This window comes from Cervus canadensis, chromosome 5 (genome assembly GCF_019320065.1).
Source record: "Cervus canadensis isolate Bull #8, Minnesota chromosome 5, ASM1932006v1, whole genome shotgun sequence".
Lineage (NCBI taxonomy): Eukaryota > Metazoa > Chordata > Mammalia > Artiodactyla > Cervidae > Cervus > Cervus canadensis.
This window is the reverse complement of record NC_057390.1, coordinates 97553335-97576685: the sequence shown is the minus strand read 5'-3', so window position 1 is coordinate 97576685 and position 23351 is coordinate 97553335. Positions and strand designations below refer to the sequence as shown.

General features: G+C 52.4%; 1 protein-coding gene across 1 annotated transcript in view; it reads right to left on the bottom strand.

The window, feature by feature from the left end:
• CFAP77 (cilia and flagella associated protein 77) overlaps positions 1–23351 on the bottom strand; it is a 154141-nt gene that overhangs the window by 8398 nt on the left and 122392 nt on the right. Inside the window, exons 4-5 of the mRNA XM_043469933.1 lie at positions 20542–20647; positions 16672–16773 (exon numbers count right to left, since the gene is read on the bottom strand). Of these exons, the coding sequence (XP_043325868.1) occupies positions 16672–16773; positions 20542–20647 (208 nt within the window). The remainder of the gene's footprint in view (positions 1–16671; positions 16774–20541; positions 20648–23351) is intronic.

Sequence of the window (23351 nt, the reverse complement as noted above, 5' to 3'; positions counted from 1 at the left end):
GATCTCACATGCTGCAACTAAGACGCAACTAAGAAAGAAAGGAACATAAGTGTTATGCCATTTATATGAAAATTTTTAAACCTACAAAATGATCCCCTGTGTTGTTCAAGCCTGTGCATGAGTCTAGTTAAACGGAAAGAAATTGGAGGAAAGAACATGCCCAGAAGTCCTGTCTGGCCTCACCTCTCGGGGGGAGAGGGGAGGCCAGAGAAGCAGAGAGAGCTTCAGTTTTATCTGTTCCCTTTTTGTCTTTTTTTTTTTTTTATTAGTTGGAGGCTAATTACTTCACAACATTTCAGTGGGTTTTGTCATACATTGATATGAATCAGCCATAGATTTACACGTATTCCCCATCCCGATCCCCCCTCCCACCTCCCTCTCCACCCGATTCCTCTGGGACTTCCCAGTGCACCAGGTCCAAGCACTTGTCTCATGCATCCCACCTGGGCTGGTGATCTGTTTCACCATAGATAGTATACATGCTGTTCTTTTGAAATATCCCTTTTTGTCTTTTTAACATGAAAACACTAGGGATGATTTTCAAACTGCATTTTGGAGAAGCGACTTAGGGCCAGAAGTTTCTCCCTCCAGACACCCACAATTTAGAGACTTATTTGTTGGTGATTTGTGTTGGATTCCATCTGAATCCTGAGTCGGGTCTCCAGGGTCATTACCAGTGGTGACTGGTAATGTGACTTTGGCCTGAGCCCCCTGTGGGAGGAGCCCACCCACCACTGTCAAGTTCACAAACTGAGCAGCTTTCCCACAATCCTCCCCCCACGCCCCGCCACCTCCTCCCCTAAAAGGGGCAGCGGGACCAGGCTGCTTTCCCAAACCTCTCTCATGAACCACACAATGATTCGCCAATTGGACACTAAAACTTCCAGTGCCCAGTCTGGGGGCCAAGAAACCCAGGTAGAATTTGAGAAAAAAATAGCCAAGTTAACAAAAAAAAAAAAAAAAAATCTCCCCAAGAACTAAAAAAAAAAAAAAGAAAAGAAAATGACAGCTATAGAGATTTTAGTTTAGTTTTTTTTTTTTTTTAAGTGACAGCCTCTCAGGTGACTGGGAGAGAGATTTCGCTTTAAGATTGAGAGGCTGTCTCCTCTAATGAGAGGTACTTGAAAATTATGGATCAGTCCCAGGTCAGTAATTTCTGTCAAGCTCGGGCAGCTGGAGGTCAGAGGCCCCGTAGAACACAAATCCATGTAGGATGTCGCTGGCGGACACGGTGGGTCCTGGGCTCTGATGGAGCAGGTCTGTAATGTAAGTAATTAACAAGGGCGGCAGTCTCTCCTGAGACATCTGGTCCCCTAAATTGTTATTCTACCAGAGCTCTAATTTCTCTGTGGTCCAAAAATAGATGGAGCAAGGACACAGGGCCTGACCCGCCCTGCTGACACATGCTGTGTTTTCAGAGAACAGCCAAACCTGGGCTTATAAAACAAACTTCCTGCCTGCCGGCAAGATCTAACGTGGGAACGCAGGGGACTGTGTCAGATGAAGAGGGGAGGGGGCAAGGAGTCGGGCCAGGGCATCTTCACGGACAACAGAGGAGACCGAGTCTCAGGATGGTTAAGACACGGGCTTAAGGAGACCCAGCTACAACGTGCAAAGCTGGGCCTGGGAACCAGGTTTCTGCTCCACAGACTGTGAAGTTCTTGAGACTCACTGGGGCAGAAGCAAAGACAGTCATGCATTTGTCTTTGAGCAAGAGAATTGATTTGCTATTTCCAGAAGCCAAACAAAATCTCTAGATCATTTCCAAGGATTAGCTAAGGCGAGTCGGCAGCAGTTGAGATCAAAATTGAACAGTGAATCTGTTTGCCAGATGCTGGTGGATAAATGATAGGGCAATCCCAAGGCAGGGTGTTTGCATTTTCAAAAAAACTCCGGGCCGGTGCCCACCTCTGCCCCTTCAGTGTCTGAGTTTAACAGGCTCCAGGTAAGTGAAGCTGCAATACTTATAGCCACCTGATCCGAAGAGTCGACTCGTTGGGAAAGACCCTGATGCTGCGAAAGATTGAAGGAAAATGAGAAGGGGGCAGCAGAGGATGAGATGGTTAGTTGGTATCACCAACTCAATGGACATGAATTTGAGCAAATTCCAGAAGAAGATCCCCTGGAGGAGGGCATGGCAACCCACTCCAGTATTCTTTCTTGGAGAATCCCAGGGACAGAGGAGCCTGGCAGGCTACAGTCCAGGGTCACAAAGAGTCAGACACAATGGAACGACTGAACAACAACAACAGAAGTGAGAGTCACAGTATCTCCTCGGGGAGGCAGAGGACACACCAGACATGCCCTCATCCGGGGCCATTTCTTGGGGCCCCGATATCACCCTGTTCAGGGCTCCAAAGACAGAATCCGGGTCATGAGCTCTCATCTGACTCCAGTGGGTTGCTTTTCCCCAGTTTTTAAAATAGCTTTATTGAGATATAAGGCCTTCGCTGCTGGCTCAGCCGTAAAGAATCCACCTGCGGTACAAGACATGCAGACACAGCATCGATCCCTGGGTCGGGAAGATGCCCTGGAGCAGGAATGTCAACCCACACCAGTATTCTTGCCTGGGAAATCCCATGGACATGGGACCCGGTGGGCTACCGTCCATGGGGTCGCAAAAAGCTGGACATCACTTAGTGACTAGACAACAACATCTGAGATATAATTCATACACCATGAAATTCACCCCAAGTATATAAATCTTTTCTGTTCACCTGAAACTAACATGACCTTGTAAATCAACCATACTCAAATATAAAATAAAAAATTAAAAAATTTTAAAGAAAAAGATAAAGTTTTCTCCCAAAGAAGTGTATACATCAATGATTTTTAGTATATTCATAGGGCTATGCAACCACCAGGACAATGTAAGTTTAGAGTATTTTCATAACCCCAGAAAGAAACCTTGGACCCCTAGGAATCACATCCTGTTTCCCTCCCTCCAGCCCCTGGCAACACCTAACCTACTCTGTCTCTGTGGACTTGCCCATTCTGGACATTCCCTAATGATCAAGTCATACAGTACGTGGTCTTTGGTGATCAGCTTCTTTCATTTAGCTAACATCCTCAAGTTTCCCCTATGCGGCAGCGTGGCAGTTTATTCAAATGGCCCCTCTAAGGCAGGGGTGGCAAGTAGGCAGCACTCCCCATCATGATGTGGCCACGTTCGGTCATAAAAAATTCTCAGGCTAAACAGCAAAGCAAAGTCACTCAGTCGTGTCCGACTCTTTGTGACCCCGTGGACTGTAGCCCACCAGGCTCCTCAATCCATGGAATTTTCTAGGCAAGAATACTGGAGTGGGTTGCCATTTCCGGCTCTTGAAAAAGTATGCTGTGATTGGTTAGCAAGGTCTGCCATGGGCACGGGAGGGAGAGTGTGCCGTGGATTTGCTCTAAGAGATCAGAACGGGGTCTCCCATGGTAACAAGGGGGAGGCACAAAGACTCAGAACCCCTGGGAGACATCCATGTGTCCGCCTGCCCTGAGCTGTCTCTCTCCCTCTCGAGGTGACCTTGGGGCACACCCTCACCCGGGGTGGCCAGTGGGTAGGTTAGCAGCAGGGGAGAACACGGAGAATGAAAGAGAGGAGATGGAGGGACCGGCAGGAGGCTGGCCAAGGAGCCAGCATGGACTCCCCAGAGTCTTGTTATTTATAGAATGGGCCCCCGCCCCCCTTGGGTGTAGGTGCAGGAGACAAATAATGACTAACACATGCTCCATAGTCATCCCACAGGGGACATCCCACAGGGGACAGTGATACATGTCACTTAGAGAAATTGCTTCTGCTTTTCAAAACCATTAAACCTTCATTTAGGATGCAGAGCAGAGGCCAGAATCATGCTGGTCGTGGCTTTCCACGAGGCCTGTAAGTAGAGTAAGTTCCCGGTGATAAAGCCTTCGGTGTGGTTCTGAACTGTCCTCAGCATCACATCTGCCCCAGCTGGTCCTTTTGTCCGGCACGTCCATCATGGGCTGGGCCAGCGCCCACAGGCTCTGGGAGTCTGCCTGCCTTGGGGTGCCTCTGCGGAGGCTCCATCCGGGAGGCCTGGAAGCCACCGAACCGTCCGGTCGTGTTGGCTCTGCTTCCTGCCTTCTCTTTGAAAGTCCCCAGGAGAAGGGTGTCAGGCCGGGAGCTGGTGTGTGTGGGCCAAATGCAACTCTGGCAGAGAAAGCCCCTTTTCTCCATCTCCACCGGAGCCCCCTACACACACACACGCACACGCACACACACGCACACGCACGCACACCCCAGGATGCAAATGATAACCGCAGAGCCATCGCTTGTGAAGCTTGACAGAAAATAATGAGAAACACTAAATCTTTTATAAGGTCAACACTCGCCTTAGCTGAGCAGCTGTCAAACAAGAAAAGAATTTAGCGCCGGAGCCACGAAACTTCCATCGGCTCATTAAGCCCAACAGGGCCCGGGCCTGGCGTGGCGGAGGAGACGCGGGGCCTTTCCGATTTGTGTCAGTAATTTGCGGCGGAGGAGGAAGAAGAAACAGCCCGCGCCAAAGGGGCCTGGGGGGCGGCTGGGGAATCGTTAGGACGCCGGGAGCGGCCCCGGCTCCTAATTGGAAGCATTGGGCATTATCAACGGAGGATTTGCCTCAGTTCCCTGACAGCTCGTGGGCCCAAAATGATCGCCCACTTGTCAGTGTAAAAGACCATTAAAAACAAACCATTTTGATTTAATTGGAGGCGGTGCACCGTGGGGCCAGGTGAGGCTGCTCGGTAGCCCGGCTCCCCCCAAGCTGCCGCCCCCTCCCTCGGTGATGGGGCTGGGGGTGGGGTGGGGGGGGCGGGAGGCGTGCGTTTTCCAGACTTTTCTTCGCTTTTCAAAAACTGTCTGAGGAAGGACTGAATGGGAGACGGAAGGAGGCTTCACAGTGGCGGTGAGGGCTGTTTTCAATGGGGTTGTCAGCAAGCACCGTGACAAGCAAGCTGCCAGGAAGTAGGGGGGTGTCTCCCCTTGCCTTTTCAGAGCTCAGATGATGGGCGTCTGCTTGGTGCTCTTCTGGGTGGTGGCCCAGAGGCGTCTGGCTGGAAGGGGGTCAGCCTGCGGGGGTGGAGGGCTATCCCAGCCGGACAGGTGCACCCGCCCACCCCATTTAGACCTGTCAGGATGTGGATGGTCACAGCAGGGCTCTAATCTGCAGTGGGCGGCGGAACTTCCTTTCCTTTAATTGACTTCTTTTGTTTTAAACTCAAGGAAGAGCAAAGGAGGGACTTAGGGGAGGAGGCCATGTGCTGACGGAGAACCTTTGTGAACAGGGCAGGCCCCGGAGATCCAGGTGCTCACCCCATGGAGGCCGCGGCGGTGAGGATGGCTGGTTGAGAACTGCTCGTCCTCTCAGAAAGGGGAGGCTGCTGGCTGCAAATACTAACCTCAACCCCCAATGGGTCCTCCCATCAGCGCGGGGGCCTCCAAGCACATGCAGCATCTATCCACTTGTAGCTTTCTGAGTCAGAGGGTAGACTCCCCATGCCAGGTACTGTCTTTTCCACGTGGATACTCAGTATTGTGCACGCTGTGGGTACTTGATAAATATTAATTGGCGCCTGCCAGATCTCAGAGAGGGCTATATATTTGTGTATTAATCTCACCGCACGCCCCCCCACCCCACCACCCCGCAAGCAGGGATCTCATTTGCTGCCTACTGCTTCCCCGCCAAGACAACACGAGCAGGCCGCGCGGTGCTGGAAAGCATCTTCCCGAGGGCGAGGGGGGAGTCGCACCAGCCCATATCTTCATAAACTTCTACTGTTCATCGTGATGAAGGATCAAGCTGGGAGGAGACACCAGATCCCTGGCGAGCGTCGAATTCCAGAGCTTCCAATTTTGCTGCTGAGTTTAGGCGATGGGGATTCCTTAATTACTTTCTCTGGAAATTTACCTGACAGTGCTTTCCCAGGTAGCGGCAAGGTGGTTATCCAGGCGCACGGTTCCTTGGTTGACAGACTCTTTGATTTTGTGCTCGGTTGCAAATTAAGTCCTTTGCTGAGCTGTCCATGCAGTGCCCGTCAGTGCCTTATCGCTTATTCATATTGGCTGTTGAACAACTCCTGTGAGCTGCCAGGGAAGCTGGGGACATACTCAGATGTGTGGTGTCCATGGCTCATTGGGGTGGGGTACACTGTGGCGAGGCTTGGTGTTGCCTTTCCCCTTTTCTCTTTTTAGAATAATAAGCAGGAAGATTCTTCCAGTATCTTTTAAGGAGGAACAGACTCTGTGGTTGAGGAGGCTGATCCTGTCAAGTCACAAATAGGAATATTGGAGTTAAGGGTCGTCAACTAGACAGCAAGGATGTGGATGCCATATTCCAGACACTGTTTCTGGGAAATGTCAATGGACAGGGGATTTTACTTGACTGCTAGGGGTGCCCTGTGGACATTCAACAAATCCTGGTTGGATTATTGGATGGACAGATGGATGGATGGTTGGATGGATGGCTGGATGGACAGACGGATGGATGAATGAATGGTTGGACTGATGGATGAATAGATGGATGATTGGACTGATGGATGGTTTGTTGGACTGATGAATGGATAGATGGATGATTGGACTGATGGATGGATTGTTGGACTGATGGATGGATGGATTAGGAGACTGAGATAAGGAACAGAGTCCTTAGAAATGCCTCTGAGATTCAAACATCCTTAAAGAGCCTCTCCATCTCCTTCCGCTAAACCTCTAAGGAGAAAGGGGTTTTATTTTCTTCAATATTTGTACACACGGTTTTGTTCAGAAATATGTAGAAAGGCAGTTCCAGCTGACAAATGCTCTGTGACGGTGGACAAAAGTAGAGAATGTAAGCTGAGAGGCAGACATCATGGCATTCAGATGACCCACGGTCCCTGCAACACAGGGACTCACCTTCCGACATTCAGAACTCTGTCTAGAGGAACAATCCAGAACCAGGTCATCAGTGACAAAACAGTATCTTACTTCAGATATTTGCAGGGCTGTTACTTAGAAGGGGAAGCAGGTAACTCCATGGGGTTCCAGAAGGAGAAACAACCTGGAGGTGGAAGGTGGAAGGAGGTAGAAGCGGGCAGAACTTCAAATGAACTTGAGAAAGAAGCTGCTGTGGACTGAATTGGGTCCCTCTAAAATGCATGTGTGAAGCCCTGCCCCACAGGGTGATGGTATTTGGAGGTGGGGCCTTTGGGAGTGGTTAGGTTTAGATGAACTCATGAGGGTGGGACCCCCATGATGAGATTAGCGCCCTTTTAGGAAGAGACACTGGAGTGCTTGCTTTCTCACTCTTTGCTGTGTGAGGTCACAGTGAGAAGGTGGCTGTCCATAAGCCAGGAAGGGAGGCTCATCAGATCCTGTCCATGCTGACACCTTGATTTCTAACATCCAGCCTCCAGAAAGAAATATCCATTGCTTAAGCCACCCAGCCTATGGTATTTTTGTAGTAGTGGTCTGAGCAGATTAAGACAGACATCCAGGGACTTCCCTGGAGCTCCAGTGGTTAGGATTCATGCTTCCACTTCAGGGGGCACAGGTTTGATCCCTGGTCAGGGAACTAAGATCCTGCATACTGTGCAACATCACCAAAAAATAAAAAAGTAAAAGACAGACATTCATAAACCTCACGGCTATTTAACAGACAACAGCCTGCCTCCAATGGGACATTCCTTTTGAACCCCTGGCCTGCTTTATGTCAACCATATGAAAGGGCACTGCCTGACTTGGTAAATATGTGCTTTGAACACATCTGTGTAGGAGATGACATTGACCCAGGGAGCTGGGGAGCTACTTACCAAAAATGCAGGCTTGGCAGCTACCCCAGACCCACTGGATCGGGGGCCCTGAGTAGGGGGGGACCTGGAATCTGCATTTTAAACCTCTCAGAGGTCTCCAGGCACAGCCAAGTTTGAGAACTGTTCTAGAAGAGCAGATGGCAAAGCCCTGGCCGACCCAGAGATGCTACTGCTCCATGACCTTGCCCCGGCCAGGCCCCTGCCACGTGCTTTACACGCACAATTGCATTTGATTCTGTTGTGATCCCCACTTTACAGATGCAGAGGCAGAGGCAGGCTGGGTTCTGGAACACCAGCGTAGTTTCCAAGCCCATGGGTTCAGCCCTGCTGCTGGGCTCTGTCTGCCTCGCATCATTTGATGCAGCAAGCTTGAACCCCCGATCAATGGGCTCTTTCCTCTTTAGCCTTGGGGCCAAGCTGCAATTTAAAAAATGCTCAGGGAGTTTGTCAAGGTCTAAAGGCTATCAGGGCAGTGGGAAGTTTTGTTTATTGCGAGGGCTCCAATCAGCCAGAGCAGGGCCAGCCACGACCCTCTGGACACTTATAAACACCTGAGTTCCTGACTACCCTTCACTTTCGTTCCCAGGTCCTGCGTTTGGCCCCCGCTGGTCCCTGACCTCAGTGGCAGATCCTTAGTATTTATCAGCACTTCCAGGGCCTGAGGCCTGGAGGCAGAGGGCCAGAGGGCTCAGCCACCACCTGCCACTTTTTAACAGTGGCCATTGAAGCCTCCAAGCTTTGGTTTCCTCATCTCTGAGATGGCATGCCTTATCCCTGTCACGTAGGGTTGTTGTGAGCATTGACGCGACACAAGATGGTCCTTCAGAGCATGCGGGGGAGCCCCTCGGTGGCTCTTGAAATGTGTGAGCTGTTGGTGTGGGCTTTCTGCTGTCCTCCGGGAGCCCCGTCTTCTTGGCTGTCCTTCCCGCCACGACTCCAGCCAGTGGACTTTGGTCAAACTACCCGCGTTGTCTGCACCGCAGAGGCATCATCTCCCAGGATCCCTTTGAGCAGAGGAAGGGGAGGGGCCAGGGAAAACACCACCACTGTGCCACTTCCTCCCCGATGCGTTGTGTCCTCTGATGTCCATGAGCTTGGCATCTGCCAGGGAAACCAGGGAGGCTGTGTTTTTTACTTGCGGCTTGTGGATATGAGGATATCAGCCTCTGCATTCATCCTGCCTGCACTGTTGACAAACCTCAGTTTGAATGAACTCCGAATTATCTGAGTAGGTGATTTGATGTTGTTTATCTGTGAGACCCTCCTGCTGGCCACATGCCAGGCGGCAAGGACCCCCGTCATTCCCGCAACCTTGGTGCCGAGTGACAGAAGTTGACAAGTGGGGACGTGTGGAAATGAGGGATTCATGGGAGACAGGGAAGGAGTCCTTCCAGAGGGGGCAGATGTTAACCTGAATGCCTTCTCAAGCCCGGGGAGATTCTCTGTAGATCCCGGAGGACGGATTCTCTTGGGGATGTGCTGGAAGAAGAAACCGGGGACCTGGGAAGTCTTACCGACTCCCAAAACTCAACATGAGATTCTGGCCATCTCCAGAGATTAGACATATATACCTGATGTCAAAACAGGCTGGTCTTAGTCTATTTTCCAGTTGATTTTCAACACGAAATGGCAACCATCTTATGGAAAAACCTGAACGATCTTTGACCACCCAGTGGGGGAGGGCGGAAGTGCCTCCTGGATTAAATTGCAAATTCCTGGGTGCTGGAGAGATTACAGGGACAGCCGGGCTGGTGGGTGGGCGGGGGGTCCCCAGGTTGCAGGGCTGTTTCTGGTACATGTGCCAGCTCCCACCTCCCCTACGATGCCTGCCGCCTCCCTCCATGACCCAGGTGCGCCCAGACTTGGAGATTTCTCCAGCAGCACCAGAAATTTTGCCTCTGTCTCCTCCAGCCGGCCCCACCTCACCTGCCCCCACCCCCCCCCCCTTGTCCGCATCCTCAGAGCTTCTTCTGCTCACTAGGATTTGAGCAGCGGTGTCACCTCGTGAGCAGGTGCCTAAAAATTCTGCCTCTCCGAGGTGCCGGATTATGTAAAACCAATTAAGCCCCTGCCTTTATTCCTTTGGCGAGTCAGCCTTACCGCATACTGATCTGATTTATGATGGAGCGGGGCGGGGGGTGGGGGGAGTGGAATCTGTATTTAGGGAAGACATGTCAAGAGCATCAGGGCCTCTGAATCATTCTTCCCCTTGCCCCGTTTCCCCACGTGTGACACATTCCATCCCTGCTCTCAGTGGCCTACCCGGCACCCTGAGATGAGTCAATGCAACAGCGAGGCAGGATTCTTAAAATCCATCCCCGGTGCATGGGCCTCTGGGGGGCTGGTCCTCCTGGAGTCTGCCCTTCCTGCGTCCGGGAGGAGTGACTTCGGGGCTGGAGACGCCTGTTCGGAGAATGGTCCGTCTTTATTTGAACCATGTGGGCCCTCCGGAGAGAGGGCGGCTGCGGGGTGGACGGGCTGAGAGGCCGCTCTGGGGCTTTAACTGAGAGTTAACCTTCCAGCCTGCTATGATTTGTAAGAGAGCTTAAAGGTGGGAAAGAAAATCCTTTTCTTAGATTCAGCAGCTTCCACTAATCAGCTGCATCTCTGGGTGTCACTGCTTGGCTGACTGCTGATTTTTTTTTTCCTTCCTCACTGTCTCCCGTTCTATTAGGGAGTCAGGGGCCCAGGAGACCCGAGGCAGGGTTAGTCTTCCACAAAGAGAGGCATCTGATCCCAGCGTTCAGAGCACAGGAGCTTGTAAATCAAACTGTTAGCTTAATAGCTTGGGCCATTATTCTAAAGCAGTGGGCCTGAAACCGAAAGCCAAATGAAAATATAGTCAATTTGTTCATACTTTAGTGACTGAATGACTATGTAATGTTGGTGGGGTATCGGGGCTGTAGAGGAAAGATGAGGGCTTGGTGGGGGAGAGGCGGAGGGTTCGGGTTGAAGCAGAGACCCCGAGATGCTTGGGCAAATCCCCCTCTAGAGTGGATCTTGGATGTCCAATTATAACACAGACTTAGCCACAGAGGTCCAGACTCCACAAGTCAGCCACATTCTTGGCTGGGGCAGAGTGCCGGCCTCTGACCTTCCGGCCTGATGGAAACTGCCTAGGGGAGACCCGGCTTCGACAGCAGCTCTGGGAGCGCTCCGTGAGCCGTGGGGAGGAACAGGGCTGAAAGGGGCTTGAGCACGGGGACAGGCACCCCGGGGAAGGATGTAGAGTCCCCACCCTTTAAAAACATTTAAAAAATTATTTTATTATTCCTATTGCTATTTTATTTATTTTCATTTTTTTGGCCTTGCCATGTGGCCTGTGGGATCTTAGTTCCTTGACCAGAGATCAAACCTGTGACTCCTGCATTGGAAGCGAGGTGACTTAACCACTAGCTCACCAGGGAAGTCCCTAAAAAACATTAAAAAAAAAAAAACCTAACTGGCTTTGTAAAAGTTACATGTACTCACTATAAAAATGGAAACTGCAGGAAAGAGCGCGGAGAAAATCAAACAGCCTCCAGCTCACCCCAGGAATCATGGCTGCTACCACTCGGGGCCGCCCTCCCGGATATCTGTTCTGGAGCACCGACCCCACGTGATGGATGGGTGCCTCCATTCAGACAGGGTCACATAACACAGTGTTATGTTCTTTCCCCCAGTAATATGTAGGCCAAGCAGTACTAAACCGGGGGAAATATGATTAAAATGCTAGTAAGTACAGACTAAAGTCAGTATTTTCAGTGGTGGACTTCCCTGGTGGTCCAGTGATAACAAACCGCCCGCCCGTGCAGGGGACACAGAGTTTGACCCTTGACCCAGGAGGACCCCACATGCCACAGGGCCACCGAGCCCAGGGGCTGCAACGACTAAGCCCACGCGTGCTCTAGAGCCCGAGCTTGGAAACAAAAGAAGACAACAGAGTGAGAAGCCCTGTCCTCCAGCCCCCAACTAGAGTTGCCCCCGGTCGTCACAACTACAGAAAGCCCACACAACAGCAAAGACCCAGCACAGCCAAACGTAAATAAATAAAATGTACCAAAATCTTTCCAGTGGCTGCCTAATACCATGATGCTGTGGATTGTCTCTATAGTATCTGTGTGACGTGTCCCAACATGTGCTGAAGCCATTGCTTGGCCTGCGACATCTCCAGCCTTTCACCATCGCTGTCAGGACCGCCGTGAATATAGGGGGCTCCCCACTCCTTTGTCTTTGGTCCTTTATCATTGCTAGTCTTTTTGTAAAAGGGGATAAAACTGTTTTTCTTGATTTAATACCGGGAGACCAGAGAATATATGGTTCAGATTGGGTCACTTTTGAGAGCAGAGGGGGGCACTTGTTAATAATTCTGCCTCCCAACCGGCCCCAAGGAGGGTTGTCCTGGGGAGCCGGACCCCCTCCCCGCCTGGGGACACCTGGGGAGGTTTCCACAAAAGGCCAGAGAACAGGCTGGGTCAACTGGAGCGTGCATGGTGTTGGGAGTTTTTTTTATGAGGGGTCATCCCCACCCCCAAACTTGGGGCTGCCAACTCAAGTTGATATCCCCCCAGCATTTCAGGCTGAGAGAATTGGACGCCTAGGGCTGGAACTTCTCCAAATTTCCCCATCTAGCAGTCCACTTGCATAGTTACCTGTCCCCACCAGCCGTCTGTCCACCTTACTCTTTGCCTGTCTCTAGCAGCCCTATGGCAGCATATTGCTAGTGCTGAGAACAGGGTCTGACAGAAAGGCGCTCAGGGATAAGGTCAGTAAATGAATGAACGAGTGAACGAATGAGTGAACGAATGGATGAGTGAACGAATGAGTGAACGAATGGATGAGTGAATGAATGAGTGAACGAATGAATGTGTGAACAAATGAATGAGTGAACGAATGGATGAGTGAATGAATGAGTGAACAAGTGAATGAGTGGACAAATGAGTGAATGAATGAATGAGGACTTCATGAGTGATCACCAGGACCATCCTCGTGGCAGCTGCCATTTATTGGTGGATTGATAAGGGTCGGGTGCTCTGCTAAACACGGTGCACGGGTTCCCATCAAACCCTCCCAGCAGCTCTGCCGACAGGCACAGGCCCATTTTATAGAAGAGGAAACGGGACCTTGGACAGGTCAAGCCACGTGCCAGGTCAGGAGTGGCGGGGTCACCACCTGGCGCAGGTCTGGCCGACCCTGGAGTCACGCGCACACCAACATACCACACTGCCCCCGTCTCCCCCTCTGCTGGCCTCCGGGGCACCTCGTGGAGGGCAGAGAGAGCCCGGCCAGCAGGAACAGAAGGTGCAGGCTCCAAGCCCAGCGGTGCCCCCGCTCAGGGATGAGGCGATGAATTCATGTCCCTTCCCGAGAATGAGGACCTGTCCCAGTTCACCCCAGTTTGGGGTCTGCAGCCTCCACGAGCCCCATGCCTCCCACCATGTGGCTGCTTGGTCATGGAAGCTGGGGTTGGAAGAGACCCTTAAGAACCAGTGCGCCACCACCCCATTTTCAGGTGGGGAAACTGAGGCCCAGGGAGGGCCAGGCCCGGGGGCTGGCGGGCGGCTCGTCGTGAGCATCCTGGCAGAGAGGCCACTCGCCAGCTGTCGGCTCACCCTCCCTCTGGGAGCTGGCCGTCGCGTGGCAACTGCTGGCCGCGCAGCCCAGGAGGCAGAGCCGGGAACCGTGTGGTTGGAGACGGAGCCCCACCGAGGGGTGCTTCTGCTCTGCTCCCTTCCGTGGTCCCCCCGGGCTCCGACGGGAGGGGCCCCGCGTGGTGCCGGCTGGGGATGGATGGGTGGAAAGCCAGCTCGCTCCGCACTGACCCAGCCCGGGAGCGCCTGCGCCCTGCCTGCTGCTTTTCCGTGTGAAAGGTGTTTAATTATTTCTGACAGAGTTCAGCGTCGACATCTGTTCGCGAGCGGGGAGAGTCCATTTAGGTTATCCATCACCGTGACAGATTCCACTTTTTTGGAAGCGCCTTTTCCTTTCATAATGGGGCCGGGTGGGGAGGGGGGCAGGCGGATCAGCACAGACACGAGGCACAAAGACCCTCCCGTGGCCCTGACAACAAGCAGCCCCTCCCCGCCCCGAGGGAGGAGCAGTTCTAGGCACGACCGGCCCTTGTGGGTCCAGACCCCGCCGGTGGCTGCCAAGGCTGGTGGGCACTGGGACATTTAAGTTGGGAAGGGGGTCTCCCAGGGTCTGTGAAAGGCTTTTCAATTCTTCTGTCCTCCTGGGTGGTACTGGCCATTCATTTGTTCATCCGACGCTTCATTCATTCTTCCCACAAACACTTACTGGTCACCTGTTGGGTGTCAGGGCTTTCTTGGTGGCTCCGACGGTAAAGAACCCACCTGCCAATGCAGGAGATGTAGGCGGCCCAGGTTCAATTTCTGGGTGGGGAGGATCCCCTGAAGGAGGAAATGGCAACCCAGTCCAGTGTTCTTGCGGAAATCCCATGGACAGAGGGAGCTTGACGGACTACAGTCCATGGCGTCACAGAAGAGTCAGACACAATTGAGTGACAATGTTAGTCTCTGCTGGGTGTCAGGCCCCGTGCTGGGCTCCGGGGACACAGTGCGGACACAACAGACATGCCTTTGTGGGCTCACACTTTACTGGGGAAGATGGACATTGAACAACGAGTGGCCCAGTTAATGAATGAATTGCAATGCAGCTAAGTGCCTCAAAGGGGTGGAAAAGGGCCCATTGGTATCGAAGAGGGGACCTGCCGGGGTGGGACTGGAAAGTGAAGGATAGTGTCCTCGGGAGGCATCACTGCCCAGCCACACAGAGAAGAGGCCCTGGACTGGGCAGGAACCCCTTTCTCTCAGGGTAAGTTCCTTCCCCTCTCTGAGCCTCAGTCTCCTCGTCTGTAGAATGGGACCATTGTATCTATGAGATACTGCATGTCTGGCACTTGGGACACAGTAGGAGCTCAGTAAGTACTTTTCACTGGTGGTATTTCCCAGCAGGGAGGGGGCTGAGTGTCTTGGCAATGGCGTCAGCACCCAGGGGCTCTTGGCACCTCTGCGGGGCTGTCCTGGGTGGTGCCCAGGGACTAGCCATGCTGAGATTCCTGTGGCTGAACTTCCAGAGCCCATGAGCATCCCCGGGGAAGATGAGAAAACACCCTGTAAGCCCAGGCATTTGCGTTTTATTCTACTTCTTGTTATTTCAATGGCACAGTGGATGGTGCCTTTGAACTCGGGCCTTGCGGTTAGAGGGACCTGGGTTCCAGGCCCAGCCACTTGAAAATGAACACCATCTCTGCTGGTCCTCCTCAGAACTCAGGTAAGGAAGCTACGCAAAATAATACATGTAAATAACTCAGCACGACACAGGGCTGGCATCACAGGCGGGTGGCCGTGCTCCTAACGGGTTTTTATAACAACAGTCTTAAGATCAGAAGAGACCTGTGCCCAGTTAAGTCAAATCCCCTCTCTTAGACTCATTGGAAAAGACCCTGATGCTGGGAAAGACTGAAGGTAGGAGAAGGGGGCAACATAGGATGAGGTGGTTGGATGGAATCATCGACTGAAGGGACATGAGTTTGATCAAACTCCGGGAGATGGTGAAGGACAGGGAAGCCTGGCGTGCTGCACTCCATGGGGTAGTAGAGAGTTGGAAACGACTGATTGATTGAACAACAAGAAATAGAAACTCATTTATTTCTGAATTTCTGCTCCTACTCTGGGCCAGACTGTGGGGGTACCTGCAGGTGAGACAGGGCTCCTGACACAGGGGAATCCATGTTACCCAGGTTGGGGGCCTTGGACAGGGAGAGGGGCCCTTTCCTGCTCCAGTGGGGGCAGAGGAGACCACCGGAGCCCTCCTTTGTCCTTTGCCTTGGGAGCTATGTGTGTGCTTAGTCGCTCAGTCGTGTCTGACTCTTTGTGGCCCCCTGGCCTGTAGCCCGCCAGGCTCCTCAGTCCGTGGAATTCTCCAGGCAAGAATAACGGAGTGGGTAACCATTCCCTTCTCCAGGGATCTTCCTGACCCAGAGATTGAATCCAGGTCTCCTGCGTTACAGGCAGCTTCTTTACCATCTGAGCCGCCAGGGAAACCCCTGGGAACTATAGGTAGGTTTTAAATTAGAGATGGGGGCTGAGAGGGGCTGGGGGTCGGCATGTAGAGCAGAATGTCAGCAGAGTATCTCGTGCCCGGGGAGCTGTGGGTCCTATCCCTCCCTGGGCAGGGTCCCCAGGACGTCTGTCCCCAGTGCCCCACCACGGACATCGAAAGTCGGGAAAATCAGAAAGAAAAGAGCAAAAGAGGAAAGGCAACATGTTGAAGGAGGGGCCAGAAAGGAGCTGTGGGCCAAATGCCTGAGTGTGGAGATGGGGCAGGAGGGATGATGGTAAAAAGGAAGGAAACTGGGGGAGGCCAGAGGTACTGCCCGGGCCGGGCGGGGGAGCGGTAACAGGCCAGCGGCACACCCCACTCCCCTGCTCTGCGCCCGGCCCTGCCCGTGTGAGCGGCGACGGCTTGGACTGATGGACAGTGGGGCGAATGGCCACTGACATATGCTGATGGCGGCCACTTGGGCAGGACATGGGCGCCGCATCAAGGGCGGCAGGCAGGCCTCGCTGGCAGCCTGTTTGGTTGCATTAGGCTCAGGAAGGCACGGGCCCCTTCATTGTCTAAATTGCAGTTTAACTCAAACAAGCGGCCGGGCCTGGTCTGGCCAGGAACGTGGTTTTTGTGTGGCTGTCTTCCCGGGGCCAGGCGTGTCTCTGGTGGCACTTAGGAAGGGCTCCAACATGTTAGCTCTTGCTATTATTGTTGTTGTTGTCATTGTTGTTGTGCCGGTCGGGGGGTAGAAGCCCACAGAAGCCCCTGTCTAAAGGACAGATAAGGAACAGGAAGCGGGCCATCCGCTGGGCGCAGGGAGGGGCAGTTGGAGGCGGGACTGACCTTCTGGAAGTGAGGCATGTGCCAGAGCGCGTCCAGCCTCACAGGCGGCTTGTACTTCCGCAGCTGACTGCTCCGGGTCTCGTAGAGCTTCCCGAGGATCACCTGCGGGTCAGAGAAAGGCCGAGGCCCGGTGGTGACCGGCTCCTGCAGAGGCCGGAGCCATGATGAAGGGGCTGGAGGGCCCGGGGCTGGGATTCCTGCTGGGGCAGCCCCGTGGGGCACTTTCCCCCTGGTTCCGGCCCTTCTCCCAGCCTGATCTCAGGGCGCCTGCGCCCCTGGCCCTGCCCAGGACCAGGTGGCCTCGGGGAGGGGACCATGGGGTGCTGAGAGCGTGCTGTTTCGGTCTCTGGTTCAGCCCTAGAACTCTCTGGGTTCTGGAAGGCAGCTGCCTCAAGGGCAGGGGTGTGTCCTCCTTAGCTAAGACAGCCCAGGTGGTTACCAGGGACGCCACCAGGTCTGAACGAATGAATGATGTGACGGGGCTGTTGCCATTTCTGGGAAGCAGGTCCTCAGCATGGTCTGCTCGTGGAAAAGAAAGGAGGACTCCTTTGAGAGCAGGAATTAGAGGGCTCAGTGGAGACACCTCGAGGTCTCTAGGTGGGATTTCAGAGCCGCAGAGGTGGTCCAGCTCCTCCTTAGCTGCACGCCCTGTACCCACAAACAGGTGCTGTGAGCCTGTGGTTAGGGACCCATAACTCATGGGGTCTGCTGTGGACTGAACTGTGTCCCCTCCAAATCCATATGATGAAGCCCTAGCCCCCAGCTGGGACCGTATTTGGAGCTGGGCCTTTAAGGAGGTGATGCAGGCTCAGTGATGTCAGAGGGTGGGGCTGTAATTCAATAGGACAGATGATCTTATATGAAGAGGAGGAGACATCAGGGGCGTCCATGCAGGAAAGGCCCTGTGAGGACGGGGTGAGAAGGCGGCCGTCTTCAGGCCGAGGAGAGAGGCCTCCAGGGCAACCGACACGGCCACCTCCACCTTGGACTTCCAGCCTCCAGGATTTCTGTGGTTTAAGCCACCCGGTCTATCATACGTTGTCACGGTCACCCCAGCAGACTCACCCAAGGTCCCCGGCCCCCAGGTGCAGGATCAGAGGGGGACTCTGATTCAATGTGTGCCCCTGGGGAACTCCACGCACAGTCAGACCTTAGCTCACAGCTGTGACCTTGGCAGAACTCAAAACCTCCTAGGGGAGTTAGCAGGTAAATAGGGGGCTCTTGTTTATACCTAGAGCTAGAGAGTTGGAGCCCCACACCCGGAGTGGATGGGCTGGACGATGCGCTGGTACCCAACTGACCCAAAGAGCATGGGCCACTGCAGAAAGGGGCACAGGACAGATGGTGCAGCCGACAAATAAAAGCTGACCCGAGTTTAACCGAAGATGCCACCACCCTATTGAACCCCTTTTATTTTATTTTTTTTAAAAGATAGCATCTCTTTATTTTACTTATTTTTTGGCCGAGCCATGTGGCATGTGGGATCTTAGTTCCCTGACTGGGGATCAAGCCAGGGTCCCCTGCATTGGGAACATGGAGTCCTAACCACTGGACAGGCAGAGAACTCCTTTTATTGATTTATTTTGTTAATCAATTATATTAATTTTATTGATTGTGCCTGTGGATAACTTCCAAGCCCTTTGGATCAACTCTCCCCTCTGCTTCCTAGAACAGCAGCTTTGAAACTTCATCTCGAACCAAAGCTGAGAGGCTGCCTAGCCAGGGCTTAATGAGCCGGACTTCAGAATTAGAAGGATGAAAGTTGAGTCTTATCACCTTCCTCAACCTCAATTTCCGCTGCAGGAAATGGGGTACCAATGCCTAACAAACATGTTCTTGTGGGGTTTGCTGAGTTAGCTTTGAGCAGAGTGTCTGGGCCTAGATGATTGCTCACTAAATGGAAGCCAGTTTCTAAGAATTTCATTTGGGGTCATCACCATCCAAAACCCAGGACATCCTGAGCTGTTAAGAGACCAGTTTCTCCTAAGATAGGAGCAATCTGACCTTGTAAGTCAACCGTCTCATCAACCCTAATTGACTGTGTGTCAGCCCCTCAGTGTTTTGAGGGTTTGGGTATTCGTAGCTCTTTGATAGAAAGCATCACAGCCACAGAGAATCTTGGAACAGAAGGACTCTATGGTTGGTTTGACAACTGCTTTTTGAATGCTTACTATGTCCTGCGAAAGTGTTAGTAGCTCAGTCGTGTCTGACTCTGCAACCCCGTGGACTGTAGCCTGCTAGGTTCCTCTGTCCATGGAATTCTCCAGGCAAGAATATTAGAGTGGGTGGTCTTTTTCTTCTCCAGGGCATCCTCCCGACCCAGCGATCAAACTCAGGTCTCCTGCATTGCAGGTGGATTCTTTACCCTCTGAGCCACCAGGGAAGCCCGCTTTTATGTCCTGGGAAGCCCCGACTATATGCTGGGCCCTCTTTCAATCTGACCCCCTTTTTTGCCCATTGAGGTCATTGAGACCCCAGTTTGGATGGTATCATCGACTCAATGGACATGAGTTTGAGCAAACTCTGGGAGATAGGGAAGGACAAGGAAACCTGGTGTGCTGCAGTCCACGGGGTTTCAAAAAGTCAGACTCGACTGAGAGACGGAACAAGAACAACTAAAGTGGTGATTCACTCAAAGCCACACCCCCAGGCGGGCACCAGTCCCCGACCAGTTCTTGGGGCGGAGCCACTGGTAGTGGCTGACTACCGGCCAATCCTTTGGTCACCCGATGTGAAGAACTGACTCACTGGAAAAGACCTGATGCAGGGAAAGATTGAAGGCGGGAGGAGAAGGGGACGGCAGAGGATGAGATGGTTGGATGGCATCACCGACTCAAAGGACATGAGTTTAAGCAAGCTCCGGGAGTTGGTGATGGACAGGGAAGCCTGGTGTGCTACAGTCCACGGGGTCACAAAGAGTCGGACACGACCGAGCGACTGAACTGAACTGAACTGAACTGGGCTCTCTGCTGAAAAAGGCGGGGCACTGGCTATGCGACTATCTCTAGATTCAGAAGATGTGTCCTCGGAGGCTCCGGATTCCATGGACCTGTGGCCCTCTGAGTTGTTATGAAATGGCTGCTAATTAGAAACATGACTCTGGCATGAAGCTATCAATATGAAGTAGCAGCATGTAACGGTAATGCTCCCTTGGAAACTGGCCGTTACCATAGTGAGCTCTTTCTTGAGCTATTAATGAATAAACTAGTCGTGGACTGCTTTTAAAATATTACAGAGACTCCCTAGTGGCACAGCGGATAAAAATCCGCCTGCCAGTGCAGGGGATACGGGTTCGATCCCTGGTCCGGGAAGATTCTACATACCATGGAGCAACTAAGCCCGCATGCCACAACTACTGAGGCTGTGTGCTGCAGCTACTGAAGCCCGCATGCCTAGAGTCTGTGCTCAGCAACAAGAGAAGCCCCCACAATGGGAAGCCCATGCGCCACAACAAAGAGTAGCCCCCGCTCACCGCAACTAGAGAACACCTGTGCAGTGATGGAGACTCATGCAGCCAAAAATAGAATAAATAAATTAATTAATTTAAAATATATTATTACAGTGCTCTGCTCTGAGTGGTTGTCTCTGACTTGTGACTCTCCCTACCGCTGAGAACAGCCTGGAGGGGCCTTAGGCAGAAATCAGAGCCTTCCACTCTAGGGGCTTAAGCCAAAGTTGAACCTGATCATCACCAAGACCCTTTCAGCACAGCAATGAGCAGCTCGATTGCCCAGTCAACACCCAGCCTCGCCCACCAGCACCAGACATGCACAGGGGGGCAGCCGCAAAGCCTTGCCCCTCCCCCAGCCTTCCTCTCCCCTCCCCTCCCACCCTGTCAGTCACCCACCCTGCAGGGAGCATGGTGTTTACCTTTTGCTTTTTCTCCAGTTTAATGGCTTTCTGGGTGGCCTTCTGTTCCTGCACCCACAGCTGCTGGTACCGATGCTGCAGCAGATCAAAGAAGGGGGTGGAAGGCCTGTGGGCAAGAAGTCAGACAGGTCTGAGGTCTGGGAAGAGCCAGAGAACCCCCTCTCCCCAGAGGCTGCCTGCCTGACTGTCAGGGCTGCGGGGAAGAGCGCCCTCCCCAAGGCTGGCTTTCTGCAGCCATGGAAGAAATGGGTGCCTTCTGTAAAGCATTCAACAAATGTTTACTGCCCACCAATCAAGTGCTGGGCCTGATATGGTGACAGACTCTCTCCGCAACCAGATTTAAGACAGACTCCTCAGACCTCTCCTTTCCATCAGGCCTTATCCTTGGGACCTATCTTTGGCAGGATGAAGTGAGCCTTAGCAGAGAACCCTGCTAAGCCAGTCCCCACAGCCCTGATGTCTCATCACCTTGGCTTGCCTTTACCAAGAGTCCTGTTAAGGCAGTTTAGCAAGAATCCCCTACCTACCCTTGAAGTCTCCTCTTAGTAACTTGCCTTCCACTCTGCTCCTTGGGTAGAAATTCCCATTTGTGTTGTATTAAGAACTGAGCCCAGCTCTATCCTGAGGTCACTTTCCCCTTTGCAATAGTACTGAATAAAATCTGTCTTTATTGCCTTTAGCCTCTGCTCTGATTCTCATTGACAGGGTCTCCATCCAAGGAGCATGTACCCTGCACAGAGCATTTTACACACCCCACTCCTCACAGCACTGTGAAGTGGGTACTATTAATATAATCACTCAACCTGCAGATGATGGGGTCAGGTCCCAGAACAGTGGGGGCAGGGCTGTGTGTGAGGCTCTCTCAAGGCAACCTAATAGGTGATGAGGGAAAGTACTTTCTAGAAGAACCAAAGCTAATAAGACGCAGGAGGAAGGACAGAATTGAGCGGAAGAGCATCATTACCTTGTGACTCCTAATGAAATAATGGATTTAGGTAATAAGTGATGATTAGGTAGAAGGCTGACGGGGAACTTTACAATGGATGGCTCAGGCTGCAGCAGCTGAACCACAGGATCAATTTGTTCTTAGTGTGATAAATGCGCAAAACATAAAATTTACCCAAGCGATCAATCTTACCATCACTGAAAGTGACAGACACGGGACCAGGAATGATTTTCATTTATTTATTTGGCTGTGCTGGGTCTTAGTTGCAGCACGCGCGATCTTCATTGCGTCATGTGGGGATCTTCTGAGTCAGCTTGTGTGTTCTCTAGTTGTGGCATGTGGGCTCAGTAGTTGTGGCAGGCGGGCTTCATTGCTCTCTCTGCAGCATGTGGGATCTTAATTCCCCAACCGGGCATCGCACCCATGCCCCCTGCATTGGAAGTGCAGAGTTTTAACCACTGAACCTCCAAGGAAACCCCCTGGCTTTGTGTTTTATATGGCCTGCACGGTGGTATTTAAAGTCTTGGAAATTGTTGTCGGCCCTTAAAAACTGGGAAATTTTACATTTAAAAAAAACCCAGCTTTCCCAGATTGTCCTGAAGATGTATGTGTTCTGATCACATAGGTCTGCCTTCCTCTGTGGCAGCAGTTGGCTGGAGCTGAGTATCAGGTGTCACTTGGCCCCAGTCCTCTCCCATCCCTACTGCATCCACCGCCTGCTGGGCCCCTCCACACGTTGGATTTTGTGGCCCCAGAAACAGACTTGGAGCTGGACTGGACCCTAAACGCCCACCCCCAGCTCTCCCACCCTCCAGGCGGACTTCTCTGGGACTGGGCTGACCTGGGACTCCTTTTGAGTGGCGCTTCCGCGGCTTTGAAATGCCACTCGAGCTCAGAGGTCTCTTTGCAGAGCAGCCTGCAGCGCATCTACAAACACTGGCTCTTTGTTTTCTGCTTTCTTTGCCCCTGTGGCGACTTTTATTACTTAATTATTACACGCCCCATGCTTCTGAGCAGCCTAATTTATAGCCATGCTTTCTAATGACACGAGATGCGTAATCTCGCAAGATCTACCCCAAGAGGCCTTTCACAACAGAAAAGCTATCTTTCCAGCAGCCTCCACTGCCCAGAGCACCGCAAACCCACCCTCACAGCCCTCCCACAGCCGCCTCGCTGACCGTCTTTGTGTCCTGTTTCGGCCAGCAGTTCTTATTGCTGGAAAGAGGCAGGGGAGAGGCGCTTGGAGCAGAAGAGCTGACAGACCTTGTAAGTTACAACAGCCCAGTCCTGACTGCCTGGTGGAGATGCAGCAGGTTTTGCCCATTTTTGCTCTGGCTCATTCAATCGGATGAAGAGGGGGAGAGGCTTGTCGGACATGGAGAAAACCCAGGACATAAACTGTATCATGTCATCTCTTGCTTAAAGTGCCCTTGGCAGCCTCCCATTTCTCAGACTCAATCTAGATTCCTTGCCACAGCTGGCAAAGCCTCCCCTCCCCAAACTCATCTCAGACTCTCAGCAGCTCCTTTGCCTACAGGTCTCAGCTGTTGGGTCCCCTCCTCAGAGGGCTTGCCCCTGACCGGTCCATCTTCCAATGGCCCTTGCCTGGTGCCCTCCCCTGCAGAAGCCCTCTTGTTCATTTGTCACTGGTCTGTAACTGCTCTTGGCCATTGAATACCAGTGCCAGCGGGAATGGTTTGCTCTCAATAATTATGCATTGTTGAAAAGGAGGGGGAGAGAAGGAGCGAATTATAGAAAAAAAGATTAGGTGAAAATTTTAGGAAATATACTTTTCATAAGTCAGGGTAGTGTAAATCAAGCTATATGTGAGTTGTAATAAAATTGAGAGTAAATTGATGGAAAT